The sequence below is a fragment of the Vanessa cardui genome, chromosome 20, assembly GCF_905220365.1.
Source record: "Vanessa cardui chromosome 20, ilVanCard2.1, whole genome shotgun sequence".
Lineage (NCBI taxonomy): Eukaryota > Metazoa > Arthropoda > Insecta > Lepidoptera > Nymphalidae > Vanessa > Vanessa cardui.
In genome coordinates, this window is record NC_061142.1 from 1,646,526 (window position 1) to 1,665,381 (window position 18,856).

The 18,856-nt window shown below is 30.9% G+C and overlaps 2 protein-coding genes across 2 annotated transcripts in view; one reads left to right on the forward strand and one right to left on the reverse strand.

Annotated features, from left to right (window-relative positions):
- Positions 1-10,628, reverse strand: part of LOC124538270 (cell growth regulator with RING finger domain protein 1-like) — a 45,617-nt gene extending 34,989 nt beyond the window's left edge. Inside the window, exons 1-2 of the mRNA XM_047115274.1 lie at positions 10,105-10,628; positions 7,760-7,902 (exon numbers count right to left, since the gene is read on the reverse strand). Of these exons, the coding sequence (XP_046971230.1) occupies positions 7,760-7,902; positions 10,105-10,202 (241 nt within the window). The 5' untranslated portion in view covers positions 10,203-10,628. The remainder of the gene's footprint in view (positions 1-7,759; positions 7,903-10,104) is intronic.
- Positions 10,629-11,943: 1,315 nt separating this feature from the next.
- The window catches only part of LOC124538424 (cyclin-dependent kinase-like 4), a 38,475-nt gene continuing 31,562 nt past the window's right edge, over positions 11,944-18,856 (forward strand). The window contains exon 1 of the mRNA XM_047115479.1: positions 11,944-12,056. Coding sequence (XP_046971435.1) covers positions 11,989-12,056 — 68 coding nt within the window. The 5' untranslated portion in view covers positions 11,944-11,988. The remainder of the gene's footprint in view (positions 12,057-18,856) is intronic.

Here is an 18,856-nt window from a genome sequence, read left to right on the forward strand (position 1 = left end):
ATCACAATTGGACAAATTGTCAAACCATTCGCGTGCATCTGTATCGTCAATCACGTAGCCCGTACATTAAGTACGAATTAGTTTTATTGTTGGGAATATATTTCTCTCTTATTATTGGGTAAGAGTTATTAATTCATTTGTTTCCTTCATAATCTTTGACAACTGTGCCTTTGAGAGTTTCCATTTCTATATATTTCATCTTAATATGAACGCTTATGTTAATATACTTCATTAAAACAAATTGCGAATTGAAACAGGCGAGATCTTTGATACTGAAGAAAGATTATAGCGTGTTTAATTTTTCATAACAAGTTTTTTCCATTTTTGTGTTGCAACCGATCGAAAACATTTCTTGCTGAGTATACATAACTGTAACTGTCAGTCACTTTTTCTTCAAACCTTCGCTTCTTCTTATTGGCGATATTCAAAATGTAGTTGCAGATCGACAGTATTTTGGCAAAGGTAACAAAATAGGCTGGAAAGGTACTCAGGAAAATAATATAATCGCCTACCTTCCTGAAAGAGGATCATTTAAAATCAAAAGTCCTAAATCAGAAGGTAATACGTATTGATGGGTTGCATAAGAGATTCAATGAGCTTAATATTCCGCTACTTTAATATTAAGTAAAAAAATTGACCGACTCGGATAATCCCTATTGAAGAATATGTTTCGTATTTAAACTTTCCCGGGTTTTTTGTTATTTTTTTTGCATATCGCATTAATTTCATTTCACGTCGCTCAAGTTAAAGTTGCCTCCGTCTGCCGAGCGCACGAACAAATAACATTCCGGAATGCGTGTTTTTCGTAATTCTTTTCCTCTTCATCTAAAATGGCTTTTCTGATTGGATGAATTTTTTTTTTCATATTGGTGTCATCTGGATGGCATCGACCTACTTTTTTCTAAATATTAAAACACATAGCCCATAATTTTTAGCCACTTATTCGTCGACTGGCTGGTAGAAAAGGAAAACCGACTTCAAACAAAACGCTTTTAAATCAAAATAATGTGCACTAGAAAGTAAAAAAAATAATTATATAATCAAAATAATTCTTAGAGTTCTCCTAAGTACAATAAAATTAAAAATATTAGACTAATTAAAAGTTGATTTACAATTATATAATGTAGTTACAATTATTGTTATACCTATTTGGAGCCTGTGTCCTTGAATAAAGTCTCTATGTACCGTACGAAATATCAGAAATAGGATTAAAAAATTTCATTGATTCAAAAAATAATCAAAATACATATTAATAAAAGATTCATTCATAATTTTTTTTATTTATAGACGCCATTAGCATTTTATTAACGTATCGTGACGTTTGTGTATACATTTTCTTATGTAATAGAAATATTACAGCTTTTAAGTAAATAAGATGTAATTTGAATTAAATATAAATAATGTTCGATAATGATCGAATCTCATAAACTGTTACTTATATTGTAAGCTACTCGTCCTTACTTAACTCGTTTATATTACAGAATTTTATATAAGTACATGATTTTGCACGGCAGGACGAGCTAATGAGCCAACTGACGGTGAGTAGTCACCGCCGCATTGAAAGAAATATTACTATTCCATCACCAATGTACCACTAACTTTGGGACCTACATTTTTATGTTTCTCCTGTATTTATACTGGCTCACTTCGTAACACCACAACATTGAGTACTACTGTTTGTCAATAGAATATCTGATAAGTGAGTGGTACTTACCCAGAGGGCCTTGCACAAGGCACTACCACCAAATTGAATGCCACCAAATTGCCTTCTTTCATAAATGGGCTATCTAATGGGCTATCTGAAGCATTTTTCAAAACGAAATAGTAGTTCCTAAGATTAAAGTACAACCATACAATGAAACTCTTCAGCTTTGTAATATTAGTATTGATTTCTGTTTGTCTATTGGTAAGACATAAATCTTATATATATAATATTACATATCGTCATCATCCTTATGCCGATATCCCAGATTTACATTTATTACATTTATTTTTCAGATTTACTTGGGGTCGGCGCAGCATGCCTTCTTCCATAATTTCCTATCAGACGTCATCTCACTCGAGTGACATTATTTCCAGCAATATCATCTTTCACACAATCCATCCATCGTTTCATCGGTCGTTTCCTCTATATCCATCCACATACACGCTCAAGACCTTCCTCACAATACTTTCTTACTCCTCCGTATAACATACCCATACTATGTATATAATATTAAAAATAAGAATATCAGGTTTGATCAATTATCTAATGCAATAATCATGAATGTCAGTTCAAATATTATATATGTTACTCGTTTTGGTTCGATGTACGGCCATAATTGACAATCAAGGTCAAATTTGAGTAGGTAATGCGTTTTATATGTAACTATCGAATAAAACATTTATTATTATTTAATATGTTTTGTCTTATTAACATACAGTTATCTATAGTAATAAAATAAATGCGAAAGTAATCCTGCTTTTTCACGGCAAAACCACTGGACCGATTTTAATGAAATCTTCTGTGACACAAACTTGAACTCCTAGGGCAACACATAGGTTACTTTTATGCCGAGGAAACACACAGGCGACAACTAGCATTAGGTACATAAATCTATTCCCAATGGTTGTCTGTGAGAGATCGCTATAAGCGATAAGACCGGCTTTGCGCACCATTTGTTATATATTTTGTTGTTTCTTTAATGTATCCAATAAAATAGGCTATTTGACTGGTTTTTAAAATCCATTTTATACGATTTAATAGAGGCTAAGAACCCAGTAAAATTGTTTTTTTATTTCAAATATTTATCAAAAAAATATCACATTAAAAATTCCATATTAAAATAGCGCGCGAAAACGCTACTCGGACAATATGACGCTGCAATGGGGTCGGTGACGTCACTTGCCTGTATTCTAATCTGTGGTACATATCGTGGACAAGCATGCTTAACAAGCAAGTGACTTCATCATAGGCCCAGCCAATCAGGAGCATTTTGTGTCATATGACAAACATTTATAAAAATGCATTTTTAAACTCATAATATATGTATACTGTTGGAATAAACAAGCAACATCTGCGTCAAGTCATACAACTTCCCTTAAAAAAAAAGGCGGGAGTTTTGCTGCTGACACATTTTGGATCGCCATTATGATGATTACTGTATAATATGGATTATTGATGGTTATTTATGTTATATACTAAATGATTTTCTTTTGTGGTAGATTGATTGTTATTGTAAATTAAATATATTTTTTTTAGAGGTTAGCCTACTTCCTACTTCTGGTTCTAAAAATACTGATACAATAATTGACACTTTATATTTCGCATTGTCAAATAGCCTATTGTTGCGTTATATGTGTTGTGCAATAAAGCATTTTAAACAAATAAAAACGTTAACTATTTCATTGAGATACAAAAGACAAAATATCTAACTAAAATAACTGCTAGTGGGGGTTTCTATTTGTATGCAAATGACTGAACGATACCTTTTGTAACGGTATTATTATTGCGTTCCCAGAACACAAGAGCGCGGCTGTTGAGAAACGTAATAACAGAAAATATGCTATTAGACACAAAAAGGCATTAAAATAATTCATCGATTTCCGCCTTAAAAATTGAATTTTCCAATAAACATTTCTTATCGTATGCTTATACTATGAAATTAATTTACATTCCAAACTTAGACTTATGCTTGTAGATAGTGTCGTACAAAAAGAAATAAAACAACTAACTGTGTTATCTTAGTGTATACCTAATATATAGTGTATACATAATGCCAATTTCCGTGTGTGTTTCGTGTGAACTAAATGGCCAAAAATGTCACAATTTTTTGACGCGTTATCAATTTTGAATGTGCGGTAATATATAGTCAGAACAACATTTTTTATAAACATACTAGGGACCCCGGCTTCGCACGGGTTCAATGCTGATACTAAATATACTACAGAATGTCTTACAAAGTTCACAGCCTTTTCGTCATTAGATAATACAAACAGCTTTGTCTATAAATATCGTGCATGTATTATGCATATAAACCTTCCTCATGAATCAATCTATCTATTAAAAAAAGCAGCATCAAGATCCGTTGTATAATTATAAAGATCAAAGTATACATCGGGTCAGACAGTGGTAAGCGACTTTGTTTTATACTTTGTAGTGATAATTATTTTATACTATGTAATGGTGATAGAGCTGATTTGGGCCAGTATTAAGAACGCGTGCATCTTAACCGATGATTGCGGGTTCAAGCCTAGGCAAGCACCGCTATTTATATGTGCTTAATTGTGTTTATAATTCATCTCATGCTCGGCGGTGAAGGAAAACATCGTGAGGAAACCTCCATATGTCTAATTTCATCGAAATTCTGCCACATGTGCGCGATCAACCCGCATTGAAACAGCGTGGTAGAATATGTTCCACCCTCTCCTTAGTGGGAGAGGAGGCCTTAGTCCAGCAGTGGGAAACATACAGGCTGTTACTGTTACGATAATAATAATAATAATTATGAGATTGCTTAATAAAAGTATGTATACATGTTGTGGAGGTGTTACAAGCGATACATTTGAGCATAATACACAATTTCAATAAATATGACTTAGAGACTAGTCAGTTTAAATAATTGTGGGTGGTGGTCTATTTATTTTTAAAAGCCAAACGATGTCCATCTATCCTGTCCTTGGTGTCAGTTAGAGACGTAATACGAAATTTGAAGTCGTAATAGAATAACCCACGCCAGAGGCGCAAATCAAAATTCTTGTGATCTTCATGAGATGATCTTAATGTGCGAAAGAGAAGGTACAACGCATGACTGATGACATTGATTCAAGCTTACCCTGTTTCACTACAGCATTTTTTCGTGAGGAAGCCTGCACGTCTCGGACGTAAATCAACCACAGGTGTATAAAATAAATATTGGACAACATATTACTCTTGCCAATGTAAGTAGCTAAAGCACTTGTGTTATGGAAAATCAGAAGTAACGACGGTACCACAAACATCCAGACCCAAGACAACATAGAAAACTAATGAACTTTTTTTTTACATCAACTCGGCCACAGAGATCGTCAAATGTGTAGGCAATGCACTAACTTCTATTGGAATAGCATTATGGTATAAGTTCGAACCCTTTTCCTTAAGGAAAAAAGCCTTAGTCCAGCAGTAAGAAATTTTAAACGCTGTAACAACTAGTTAAATTTTCCAGCAATACTACAAATCAGACGTGAGTATGGTAGTATAACCCATAGATCGTATTTTTTTTAATATAGATAAGCCGGCCAAAGGGCCATCCGATAGTAAGTGGTCAACAACGACCATAGACATTGGGATCTAAGATGTTATGTTTCTTGTATCCGTTGTTAAACTGGTTTACTTATTCCAACCAGAAACACAAAAATCTAAAACTAGAAGGTCAGGATAGGAATCGATTACAGGAGTAATCTCCGATCTAAAAATTCACCGGCCGTTAAAACTCGCCCGTGAAAGTTTTATTGTAATTAATCGAATCCAATGATTCAGTAAGACACATGAAACTGTGCAGAAACTCATCAAGCGGATGGAATTAAAAGTACCTAACGACTATTTTTAATCAGAAACAGTCTGTAAAATTCCCACTATTGGGCTAAAGCCTTATCTCTTTTTAAGGAGAAGTTTTGGCATATATTATACCACGTTGTTCCAATGCCAGTTGGTAGATCTATATACAGAGTCGGATTTAAAGGTCTGGAGGCCCCCGGGCCACAAAGCAGTGGGGGCGCTAGACAAACAAAAGCTTGAACAACCTAATAATTATATTATCATGAATCAATTACTTTATTTCAATCAGTAAGCAATGATTTATTTACTTGTATCGGTAACTTTAAAATATTAAATAATAACATTATTATAATTTGACTATATCTCGGTATTTGTTGACTTGCTGAAAACTGTGGCCTCCACTAATGTGGAGGCCCCAGGGCAGTTGCCCCGGTTGCCCTCCCCTAAATACGGCCTATATATAGTAAAATTTCATTGAAAATAGACACATTTAGGTTTCCTTAATTCCCACAATGTACTCCTGTACCTTCGAGCACGAGTTGAATTTTGACCACAAATTACGCAAACAAAAATTCGTAGTTTCAACTCGCAATTACCGGTTAAGTTTCGAATGTTCGGATTTCTGGACCATCTCGGCTCATTCCAATCAATTATTGTGTGTTCACTGTTTGAAGGCTTTTATTTAACTTGCAAACTTTGATTGATTGTTTGTGTCAAATCTTGCAAGCTGAATTTGAGTGACTTCCTATTATCCTATGAAGTTGACATTTAATTTTGATGACAATGCATTTTAACAGTAAGCTTGACTTGATTCTCTTGAAGGAAATCCTCAATCATCAACATCATAGACAATGAATGTTCTATTTTTAAGGTTCCCTACCCGAAAGGTAAAACAGACCCTATTACTAATACTCCGCTATCCGTCTGTCTGTCTGTGTGTCATTTAACTGTATCTCTTGAACCGTGATAGTTAGACAATTGAAATTTTCACAGATGACGTATTGATGTTGCAGTTTATAACAAGATATATTTCAATTACTATTTAAGGGGCTCACATACGATTCAACACACGATTCTTTGCTGATTATAGATAGTGGTAGCTTTCGAACACGAGTCCTATTCGCACATAACCAGCTTTTTTTACAATAATTAATACCCTTTAAAATATTGAAGTGTTGTCGAATAAGTAAAAATGTTTAATGAAGATTAAAGTGTGTTTATATTTTAAACACTTCACGGATACGTGATAATCACAGATTGTTTCACCTTTCGAAACATAATATTGCGACTTCGTTGATAAGGAATTATGATTCTGTTTGTAAAACGTTTAAACGTATTTAACTTATGAGTAAAACTAAATGTTAAATGGCAGCTCCACCTGTGTGGGGTTTGCGTGATATTAAAAAAAAAACAACAAAAAAAATAAAAACAAACACACCGCTTATCTGTTAGGAAATAGCAGCTTATGTAAACAAAACAAGCTTATACGAAATAATTATATTTCTATGGACATTATTTTACGGTATACTACAGCCAATAACATACCAGCTCATGTTATACTAACTCGCAGTAAGTACAAATTTTACGATGGCATGATAAATAAAATCGTTTGAAATTTAGAGTCTATAAATGTTAGGTATAAAACCGAAATACCGGGTAGTAGTAATAAAATTATAAAAATATAACGCATTTTAAAAAATCAAAAAATTAGAATGCATGATGCGACCTTTGCCTAATAATTATTATGCAAAATGGAAAACCGTTTTGTATTTGATATCTATGCGCTTAAAAGACGTCGAGATAGTACTTTGTAAATAAATAAAAATTAAGTTATATCAATTTTCAAAAAACACGCAAAATAAAATCGTAAGTCAAATAGAATGAACATAAAATAACTTGCTAATATATTAATGTTATTATTACTAAAACACAAAACTAAGGCGAGACCCGGAATGCGACAAGAGTTAGTGACTTTTAAGGTCATACACATATAAGGCATTAGTATAAATAATACATACAAGATATGTCTAACAGATTTGGTATGCAAGGCTTAAGATATAACTCAATATAACAAAAATATAACATGAAATTATTATCAAACAAAATATTGATTTTTTTTTTTTTTTGTTCGCTTGAAGCAACATGAAACATTCTATTACTTTAAATCATTCCAAAATTTACTATTTCATAAATGATAATGCAAACTAAAATTTGATTGGCTAATAATACCTCAACTGAACTCACCATTGTATCCTATTGGTTCATTTTCTAGTAATTTAAAGGTGAAAGGTATATGAACTCGCTGCATCAAGAGTCTGGGTGGCTGCATTGTCCTTGGCCACGTGTCCTCCCTCCCCTCGCCGACTATACCTATGACTTCCATGTTCCTGAAACGAAACATGCCGTTGATCATCACCATACAAATTATTTTTTGACCAGGAAACCCACTTAAAAAAAAAGCATTGTAAACTATTGTTTACATAATTTTCAAAAGCATGAAGTATTGTACTAAATTAGATTAATTTAGAAATATTTCAAAATAAATAATAAATTAGTATATAAAATTAAAAATAAATCCCAAGACCAAGATAAGTGAAGATTATATCATAATAATTCTTGTGTTAAAAAATAAAATCATAATTAGATTAATTATTTATATTCCAATGCTACTTCATCAAATATTTAATTTATTATATATAATTTTTGCAATGACTATATATGCACAAGACCCACGAGCACACAGCCCAATAAGAATCTCCTTCAAAAACACTTGTATGATGCTTAAAAGATTTTTGTAATAGGCAGCATTGTCGTGTGAATATAAATAATATTGTTATTGTGCAAAAGTCAGTTGATATTAATTTTCATACTATTCTATTACTAATATTTTTTTATCAGAAATTCTTAGACAAGGGGCTAGTGTTATATGATTGGGTAAATTTTGTAATCGGTACAAAGTTTTCATAAAAGCGAACCAAATCAATAATACAATACTTTATGCTTTAATGAAAATAATGCAAACAGTAGTATAATTTTGGTATTTTTTTTTCCAATCAGTGTTTTATTCCTAAAAATAAATTTTATAACATTAAATGTTATTTGCATGTTAATTTACTTAATTGTATTCAAATTAATATGATTGACTTTGTTTTTTGTTTATTATTTTTAGTAATTTATATTTTACATTCATTAACATACTTTGAATTTCCTTGAAAATTTTCTATTAATTGATCTGATATTGAAGAATACAGTAAAATATATTCTAAATTAGGTAAAAAATCAATATATTTTTTTATGACAGCTTAAAATGAAAAATATATACTTAAATAAATATTTTTCCACAAATAAATAGTACATATGAATTTAATATCACTTTATATGAAGATTGGCATCATTTACTCTGCTATAATTATTAAATTATTACTATTGACTTACTTGGAAATGATATTTAAATTTTTATATCACATGTTATGCTTTTTTTGTAATAATAAAATGCAAATAATCTATTATACTAATAAGTTTATTGTGAGTGTAAAAGGAAACCATTTATACCATTTGTTGTATGCTTAGACAGTGTCATGTTTTTCTAGCTCACCCAAGAAGACAAAAAAGACTAATTTATATTGATTTGTTAAAAACTCATTAATTAATTTTATTTTCAAATAAAGTTTTTTACAGTTTAGTTCATTATTAAAAATATTTCAATTATTTTGTAAAATCAAGGAATGGCTGTTATGAAATACTTAACAAAATATAAAAGAATATCTGATATCTATTTAGATAAAATGTGCAGAATTTATGTATAAAAAAAACAAGAATTTAAAAATAACTAAAATAGGATTTTCTTTAAATTAATTAATTGCATGACATAAAGTAAGAGATTATTTTTAGAAATACCAGTTTTTAAAACATTTAAAGTAATACCATTTAATATGGATAAGATATTCAATAGATTCTCACATTCTACTTAGATGCAAAGGTCTTTCAATAAACTGCCAAGGACAGATGTAAAATATATATTTATTAGCTTAACATTATAAAAACTTTAAATCTCTATGCATGAATTAAATGAATTGCTTAAGCTTTAACTTTGATATTTAATTATTATTTACTTTATAATTGTTTTTTTAAAAATTATCCTGCATAACCCCTAATTCATTACCAGTAAAATTATAAAAATAAAAATGTTTATAAAATCTATTCATAAATAAAAACTAAAACAAAGATAGTATTTTTAGCAATTTGAGATATTATTTTTCAGATTTGTATTATAATCAAAGTGATATAAGTAATTTTATACATTTTTTTTTTTATATTAAGTAACCCACTTTTTTCCTTATTTTTATTTAATATGTCATAATATGAATAGAAAACAATTTAAATTAACAATTTCAAAAACCAAGTAGTATTAAAGAACTCATAAAGAAAGTTTTTACAAAGAATAATTTATATAAGTACAAGAATTTAAAATGAAGGAAATAGAATTATCTAACTTGTTAACTGTAGTCTATTTGATCAGGTGATTTATGTTATTAATAGTACTTCGTGCGTTGTGAAGCGGAATTGTAAAGCAAATAAAAAAGACGTACCTCAGAAGTATGACTAGCATCACAAAAAGCGCAACGAGGGCGCCTATCATAATAAATATATTAGGCAAATCTGCCAAAGTCAACCCCGTGGAACCCATCTTATCTTGGGTAATTTTATCACAAAACAAAAAAGAACCTAAAGAAAGTACGAGAAGCACAAGAGTTACACATTAGTCCACTTCACTGAAATTAACACAAAACTTATCTTCACATCTCTCGTCAACACACAGGTTCTATTTTGCGAATTTCGTCAACAATTCGCAGTGAGCGGTCTTATTGCCCAATTATTTCACGCAGTTGCAATAGTCTATAGCTTTAACCTTGCTGATAACGGATCGCTCTGAACGATGTTTTTATTGTCTATAATAACAACAAAAACATTATCATCGATCGAGGAAGACAGTTGAGCTCGCGACGCACGTAGGTACCACAAACCACTTCACAGAACGTATTTGACAGAATGACAATAACGGTATGATGACAGGAGGAGGTGACTGATTGAATGAGCAAATGAGTGACTGAGTGTAGACTGTACACAATGCGTACTGCAGTAACGGTGAATGAAGAATGTTCTATCAAAAAAAAAAGAGACAAAAGTATATAAGCGTATGAGCGAGAAAAAGACACATTATTGTGAACGTAATTATTTTGTTATCTACAAGAGGGCACCACTAGTTTCTACATAAACTATAACTAAAAAATAAAGGGATTAATGTAATGAAAAAAGTTCATGCATACATAACGTGTATGATTAATTTTTAGCCCTAAACTATTATTTAATTGATTAGAAGTTGTGTTTAGACCCATTTTAATTTAATGCCTGTAGAAAGGGCAACTGCGGCAATAAATATTAATACTTGCTAGTCTATTTTCCGAATATAATGGAAACAATAAATTAAAATTCTTAGTATTTGTGCTAACATATTATTGTACCAAAAAAAAAAAAGAAATATATATATATATATATATATATATATATATATATATATATATATATATATATATATATATATATATATATATATATATATATATATATATATATATCATTAATTTTTAATATTCTAGGTTACCGTAATTAATGACTGTAAATGATTTCATGAGGTTTAAACCGCGTAGAATTAGCTCTACTCTTAGGTCTGATTTCAATAGGTTTATCACAATGCCAATTACGAGCATACAGCCTTCTATGACCAAGGAAAAAATATGAAAGTCTTATAAAAATCAGTTAACTTTTTGAGATTCAGGTCAATGCGGGTCGTTAACTCCAAACCTTTTATAAAATGACAATAAACATGTATGCTTTAATAATTTGTATCTTCCAAGGTGATCGGATGGGTACATTACATCAAGCGGTTTGCGGAATTTTCTTAGCGCTTTTAATAGTATATTATTTTGAATTCTCCGAAGTTATTTGAGATCGAAAACTTAATAACATATTAGTTATTATAAATGGTTAATTGTCTTTTTAACAATTATTTTTTTAAATATTAAATTAATGAAATCTGTACTTATTTATTATAAGTTTAAGTTAAGTATAATAGAATAGAATTGTGATCGTCGGTGAGTAGCCCTACCAGGCTACTACTGCGGTTGTCATGTACACAGGCCGACAGAAACTGTAAACAAATCCATGGATCGATATATTTCCATACTCCAAGTAAAAGCTGTGCTGCTTTCACGAAGTCAACATCTTTGTACGTTAAGTTCAGCGATTCGTTATATACGTCTATACGAAAATACAAGCGCGAAATATTTTGACAGTGATTTTCGCGGGAAATACTAAGAAGTTTGTCGGGGATCACGGATGAATAGTGTTTTGCCTTCGCTTGTTAAATTAGTTTTCGTTCAGGTCTCAAGCTGTGGAACAACGTGGCGTCCTGCATGGAGAAATGGTTCGGTGATAAACGGCTTTGGTTATTTGGTAACAACCTGCCGCTACTACCGAGGAGGTGAGTGGCCTTGAATTGCATTAATCAATGTCATTTTAAGTCAAATTATTACTATATGCAACCGAATTACATTTTTTCTTTTGTTCTTATTTTTTTTTGCCTACCTTACCCTTAGGTCTAGATTAGGGTAGTCCTATTGACAATACAGGTGATCTATTTAACTATATAAAATGTTTAAAAACAAAAATATTTAACATTTGATAAGGAAACTAGTTATATTCGTAATATATTCTAGGGGCAAGTATAAATACTTAAAAAATATATTGTTACATTTTAAAATAAACTCAAATTTTAAATGACGAATATAAATTCGAACGTATCATTTTCAAAGGTAATTTTAAATAAATTCGGTAAATTCTAAGAATTAGTATTATGCTAAAATCATCATAAACACGGTAGGTTCTAGGCTCTGTAATGTAAATGAGTCGCTTGCAACATGTTTTTTTTTTAATCTGTTATCTGTGGAAAATGCTCATATTAACTAGCTACCTATATTATACCTACATTGTTTATCTACTGTAATTAAAAAAAATATATTCATGTTGAAAGTTCAACTGTATAATAATAATTATTGTTTATCTTCCAAAAAGTATCTTTGACTAGAATCCAAACCAATCGGTAAAATTTGTTATCAAAAATTTTAATAATATATTATAATCATTGAATTACTCAGCTGGTCTATGTAAAACAAATAATTACTTAATTAATGACTGAGTTGAAGTGCACTTGTTATTTTATTATCTTCCATTACAACATTTATTAACAAATATAACATTGTAAGTACGTGACGATTGTCTTGATGTTATTGATAAATTATTTTACGTAATAATCCGATTAAGATATTCATTAAATTAAGTAATACAAAAAAAATGATTTATAACGAATAAAATTTAACTTTTAAATTTCGAAATTTTTCAAAGTTTAACCAAAAAGTTTGAGGTTAGTTTGTAAAAAAGGTCACAAAATAACATTACAATTAAAACATGTCTTTATAAATATTAATGATATATTTTTTAATTATTCTTTATATCTGTGTAAGAAGTTTGATGATAAATTATCGTCAGTGTATTAAATTAAAAAATATATATTTCAATTCAAAACATATTACTTAATGTCACCTTGACTCTCGCATTAATTGCGCCAGCGCATATTTTGGTTGGTTAGGCAACAATGGCACGATATTTTTGAACTGTTTAAAGACTTTTAATAATAATTAATATAATTCAAGGTATGTTGTACATAATCTTTTAATTAGTCATAATACACTTTATTGCACAAAACGAATTTAATGGTTGTAAAAATGTTGCTAGTTTTTTTTCTACTTTTTTTTTTTAATTCGATAGTAATTTATTAGTTTCATTTCTTTGTTCTATATTTTGATATGAAAAAAAAATTAAAGATGGACGTGGACTAATACAAGGAACGGGAACTTATCTCCGTCTTCTTTGTATCTCGCCTGTGGGACAATAATTTATAAACAAATCCAAGAAAACGATCAAAACGACTGGTGCAAAATAAGATAAAAATATTAATGCACTAAATCATACATATAACTATGAACTTTGATGATTTTTAATGTTTAATAACAATAATTGGGAATGAAATGCTTGATTATAGATTTAAATAAAAATATAATAAGTATGTATAAACAACACATAATTAGAAATATTATAATATTAAATCTTTTAATATAAAATCTTGATACAAAATTTATTCTTATTCTTTTTGGGAATTTATATTAAGTTGCCTTTTTGCATTTATAATATATCAATTCTTTAAAAGGGTTTCACCCTCTTTTAAATATAGATAACATGAAACCAAAAAAATCATACTTGATTCTGTTCCTGTCTGAAGTTGTATCAATACATATAATAAAATTGTAAAAGTTCTGTATCTGTACATGGAAGAAAAATAAGAAGAACTTTATTAGGAGAATTTAATATACACAATAGAAACCAAAACAATGTTTTTTAGAATTTTTGTCTGTTTGTCTGTACGTTTGTTCGAGCTAATCTCAAAAACGTCTTAACCTAATTGAATACGGTTTTCACTATTACATTATGATTTGCTGGAATTAACATTTAGTCTTTGTTTTGTTTCAATCGTTTCATAAATAAAAAGTTATGTCAATCTTAAGAATCGCATTATTACATCAATCAATCAAATTAAAAATAAAATGACATAATACTGTATTCATCCTTACCGTAATAAACAATTTCATATTCAAGTCTGTTTTAACACCTACAACAACTACAACAACAGCCTGTAAATTCCCACTGCTGGGCAAAAGGCCTTCTTTCCCTTTGAGGAGAAGGTTTGGAACATATTCCACCACGCTGATATAATGCGGGTTGGTGGAATACACATGTGGCAGAATTTCTATGAAATTTGTCACATGCAGGTTTCCTCCCGATGTTTTCCTTCACCGCTGAGCAGGAGATGAATTATAAAGACAAATTAAGCACATGAATCAGCGGTGCTTGCCTTGGTTTGAACCCGCAATCATCGGTTAAGATGCACGCGTTCTAACCACTGGGCCATCTCGACTCGTTTTAACTACTATTAATTACTTTTTGAATTACTCAAAGCGGACATTCCATTCAAAAGATAATAAACCCAATAGTTATATCCACTTCCATACCCACAACCAAGCAGACGAAGTCGCGGGCACAGCTAGTCGACAATATAATGAAGAATCGACGTGACGTCGACATGACGCCCAATAAACGGATTACCTACTCAATTGCACAGGAAATCTCGCTCTCATGATTATAAGCATTATGAGATGAATGGAGATATTTTAGGCGAATGACGAACAATTTAAATGTCCTCATCATCATTGTAATGTTCACATATCTGATTGTAAGACAATGATGTTCTAGAAAACAGATATGTCATTAATGCGCCAAAAGTGAGGACTAGAAAACGTCCTAATTGGGACGTTTACCTTTAGTCGTTTTCATCATAATTATGCCAGTAATACGTTATAATACGTCATAATTATGTAGTAATACGATTTGCGTAATTAAAACATCTAGTTATCCCTTTTACTTATTGTTTTTATTAAGCTATCCTTTTTACTTGTAACGAAATGTAAAATAAGCCGGCGGCGCGGCACACTTTTTTTCTGTTGTTTAGTATGGTTATAACATATCTGTTTATTAGAATATCATTGTTGTAAGATCGATTTACAAGTTACATATAAATATATATTATATTTAAATACCCACTCGCCGTGCACAGACGCCGTCTTCACCCGCGCCGACATAAATACACAGATAATATTTATATCCATATACAATATAAGTCCAATAATAATAATTATATTATTACAGATCTGTGTACACTACAGTCATCGTTCAAATTTCGAGCCTTACCCGAGTTCTAAACCTCGAGATTCTAGCATTATAAACTAAATAACCATTTTACCATAGAGGTTTAAAGTATGAGTCAGCGAATTCAATTAGAGGGACCAAGGACCACAAAATCGATAACGTGTATGCTTTTTAATACTGTCATAATTTATACTATAAATGCGAAATTAACTCTATCTATTAGTTTATCAAGTACATGGCTACTTTTACTTAAAAGCAAATATAAAAACGCGAGCAAATCTGCGGGTAAATACTAGTATAATAGCTACTGAATTCTATCAGATATTCTATACTGTTACGTTATATTGTCTTCGTTTACGTTATTATATTATTAATCAATATGTAATATATGAACCGGTTTGGGCCGGTAGTTAAAATATATAAACACTAGCTAGTTGTGTCCGCGACTTCGCACGCGTTTGAATTTAACAAAAAAGGCTATCTATTTCAGACTCCTTATTCCTTATTATATGCAGGTTTCTACCAGTGAAAGTCCAGTCAAAATCTGTTCAGCCATTATAGAGATTAGCCAGAACAAACGGATAGACAAAAGTGTTATTTTGGCATTCGTACCATGCATTTAGTACAAAGCTGTTATTTTAATATTACAAACAGACACTCCAATTTTGTTACATGTATAGATAACCGTAGATTTCGCATTTAAAACTGTTCACCACTGTTAGTTTGTATTAGTTGTATTTATAATCTTCCTAGTGTTGGTTGGGCTATGAGGGAAAATATTTGAAACCATGCAAATCTAAAATCGACCAACTCGTTTGTGGGGAAATGGCGGAAGCTCAAAACGTTACACTGGCAAAAGAGGCTTTATTTTAGCTGTACATTTATAGTCTTTACTTAAAGTACATACCATCTCGTTGATACGATCTATACTAATACTAGTAGTCGCCCTCGGCTTCGCTCATGTTTTAGGGTGTTGGTTGTCATATGCTAGGTCAAAAGTCAAAAATGTCCTTTCTTTGAGTTCAAGTTTGTTTTATACAGTTGGTGGTAGGGCTTTGTGCAAGCCCGTCTGGGTAGGTACCACCCACTCACCAGTTATTCTACCGCCTAATAACAGTACTCAGTATTGTGGTGTTCCGGTTTGAAGGGTGAGTGAGCCAGTGTAACTGCAGGCACAAGGGACATAACATCATAGTTCCCAAGGTTGGTGGCACATTGACGATGTAAGGAATAGTTAATATTTCTTACAGCGCCATTTCCTATGGGTGATGGTGACCACTTACCATCAGGTGGCCCATATGCTCGTCCGCCAACCTATAACATAACATAAAAAAACGTATAACATATAAAAAAATACATGATTTAATCAAATTCTGTTCAGCGGTTTGGTCGTGAAAGGGCGACAGACAGACAGAGTTACTTTCACATTTATAATATTAATATAGATTGTCAATACAGTTAATAGCGCAAAGGATTAAGGGCGACGTAAGCGATGTAAAAATATAATCGATACTAAGCTTACTTGGCTTTTGTCCTGGCCACTTCTAACACGAGGTTACACTAAAGGAGGGGGAAATTTCTCTAAAAAAATTGTAAATGCAATATTTTTTTTTTTTTTCATAATATTCAAAACTAAAGATTTAATTATTAGCAAATTATGAAAATGAAAAATACTTGTCACAGCCCGATATAAATAAATAGGGTACCTTTGAATATCAGCGTTGTGTTTTTGGAACCAAGCTTAGAAGCTGAATGGTGGTATACCATGGTGGTATATCTAGGACAAGATTACTATCATTCCTTTCCAAATTTCTTTTTTTTTATGTGTTCCTTCCTATTTTGTTTTTTTTTTCGTAGATTAAGTTACTACTTAAGTAATGTACCTACGGGATTATTTTTAATTTTGGTATTTTTATTATACTTATATTATATACTTTTTCTATACTTTTATAATTATGCCGTGTCCTGAATAAACGTCTTTTCCTCTTTCTAATTCTTAAATTATTTTCACAGGTAAAATTACATTATTCCTGAGCGCTATATGTTAATAAAGTTATATTTATAAAATGTCATTTATTTTATAAATAAATCGCACCCGTGTGAAGCCGAGGTCGCTAGTATGTAAATATAAATTTTGTTTTTACTGAAGTAAATAATACTTATCTTTGTATGTATGTATGTATGTATGGTATGTTAAAAAATTAATACAAAATAAATAAACAGCCTCAGTCGTATCCTAAGTAAAGATTTATATTATTTATCTCTAAACACGTGTAAACTTTGACGAGGTAAATGAACTAATTTCATTAAAGGTCGAAAAGTATAAATTCATGTTTTGTCGAACGGTTGCTTAGTTTTTTTATCGATATGATACAATCTTGATTAATAAAATACTCCCACGTTTTCCTGAAACAAGCAAAAAGTTGTTTTGGTATTGGCAGAAAATATTACATAGTATAAAACAAAGTTGCTTACCGCTGTCTGTCCCTATTGCTTAGATCTTTAAAAATACACAACGAATTATGATGTGGTTTTTTTTTAATAGAGAGATTGATTCAAGAGGAAGGTTTATGTATATGATTTGTAACATCTATATAAAGAACACACCATTTACCGTAGGTGAAAATTGTTATAGTTAAGTAAATAAGGTATCCACGACACAAGCTCGCTTACTGTGGATGCCCCTGGAAATCGCGCCATGATATCACTTCAGCAAAATGTTATAGTTGTAAATGTGTTCCCTGTTAACATTAAGTTATTGCTGGTAAAAATGGTTTTTGATAGATATACTGTAGGGTTTTATTGGCTGACACCGGCTCCAAATATAACAATAATTATAACTACATGATATAATCGTTAATCGACTTTTAAGTAGTCTAATATTTTTCATTTCATTTAACTTAGGAAGACTCTAAAAAATATGTTGAATACGCAATTATTTTTATTACTTTTTCGTGCATATTCATTTGTTTTAAAATAATGTTTTGTTTGAAGTCGGTTTTTCTTTTTGTTAAAATTTTTATTTATAGAGTCTAAAGTGATGTAAGACTTAGCGGTTTGTATTGTCTGATGACTGAAATTGTGAACCTTATAAGACATCCTTTAATTTGTTTAGCGTCAGCATTGCACCCGTGTAAAGCCGGAGCGGGTTGATAGTTATATACATATATTTGCCTTCAAAATTTCTAAGAGCCTTGAGCTGACTCGTGCTTTGGTTGAGAATACACATGTAGTAGTTAGTTCCCGATGAGTTAATCTCCGCAAATACCATTTAGCCAATTGATAGAATTATATCGGAGATAAACTGTGTCTTCAAATTGACAACTAGGGGAGAGTGGGGTTTTAAGACACTGGCGTTTAAAACGTTATTCGTTAAGAGCTTGAACAGTGTTACGTGAACGTGACCATTGGATGAAATTTTGTATTATATTCTTTGATACTTTTCAAGATAATTTAAAGCTCAAG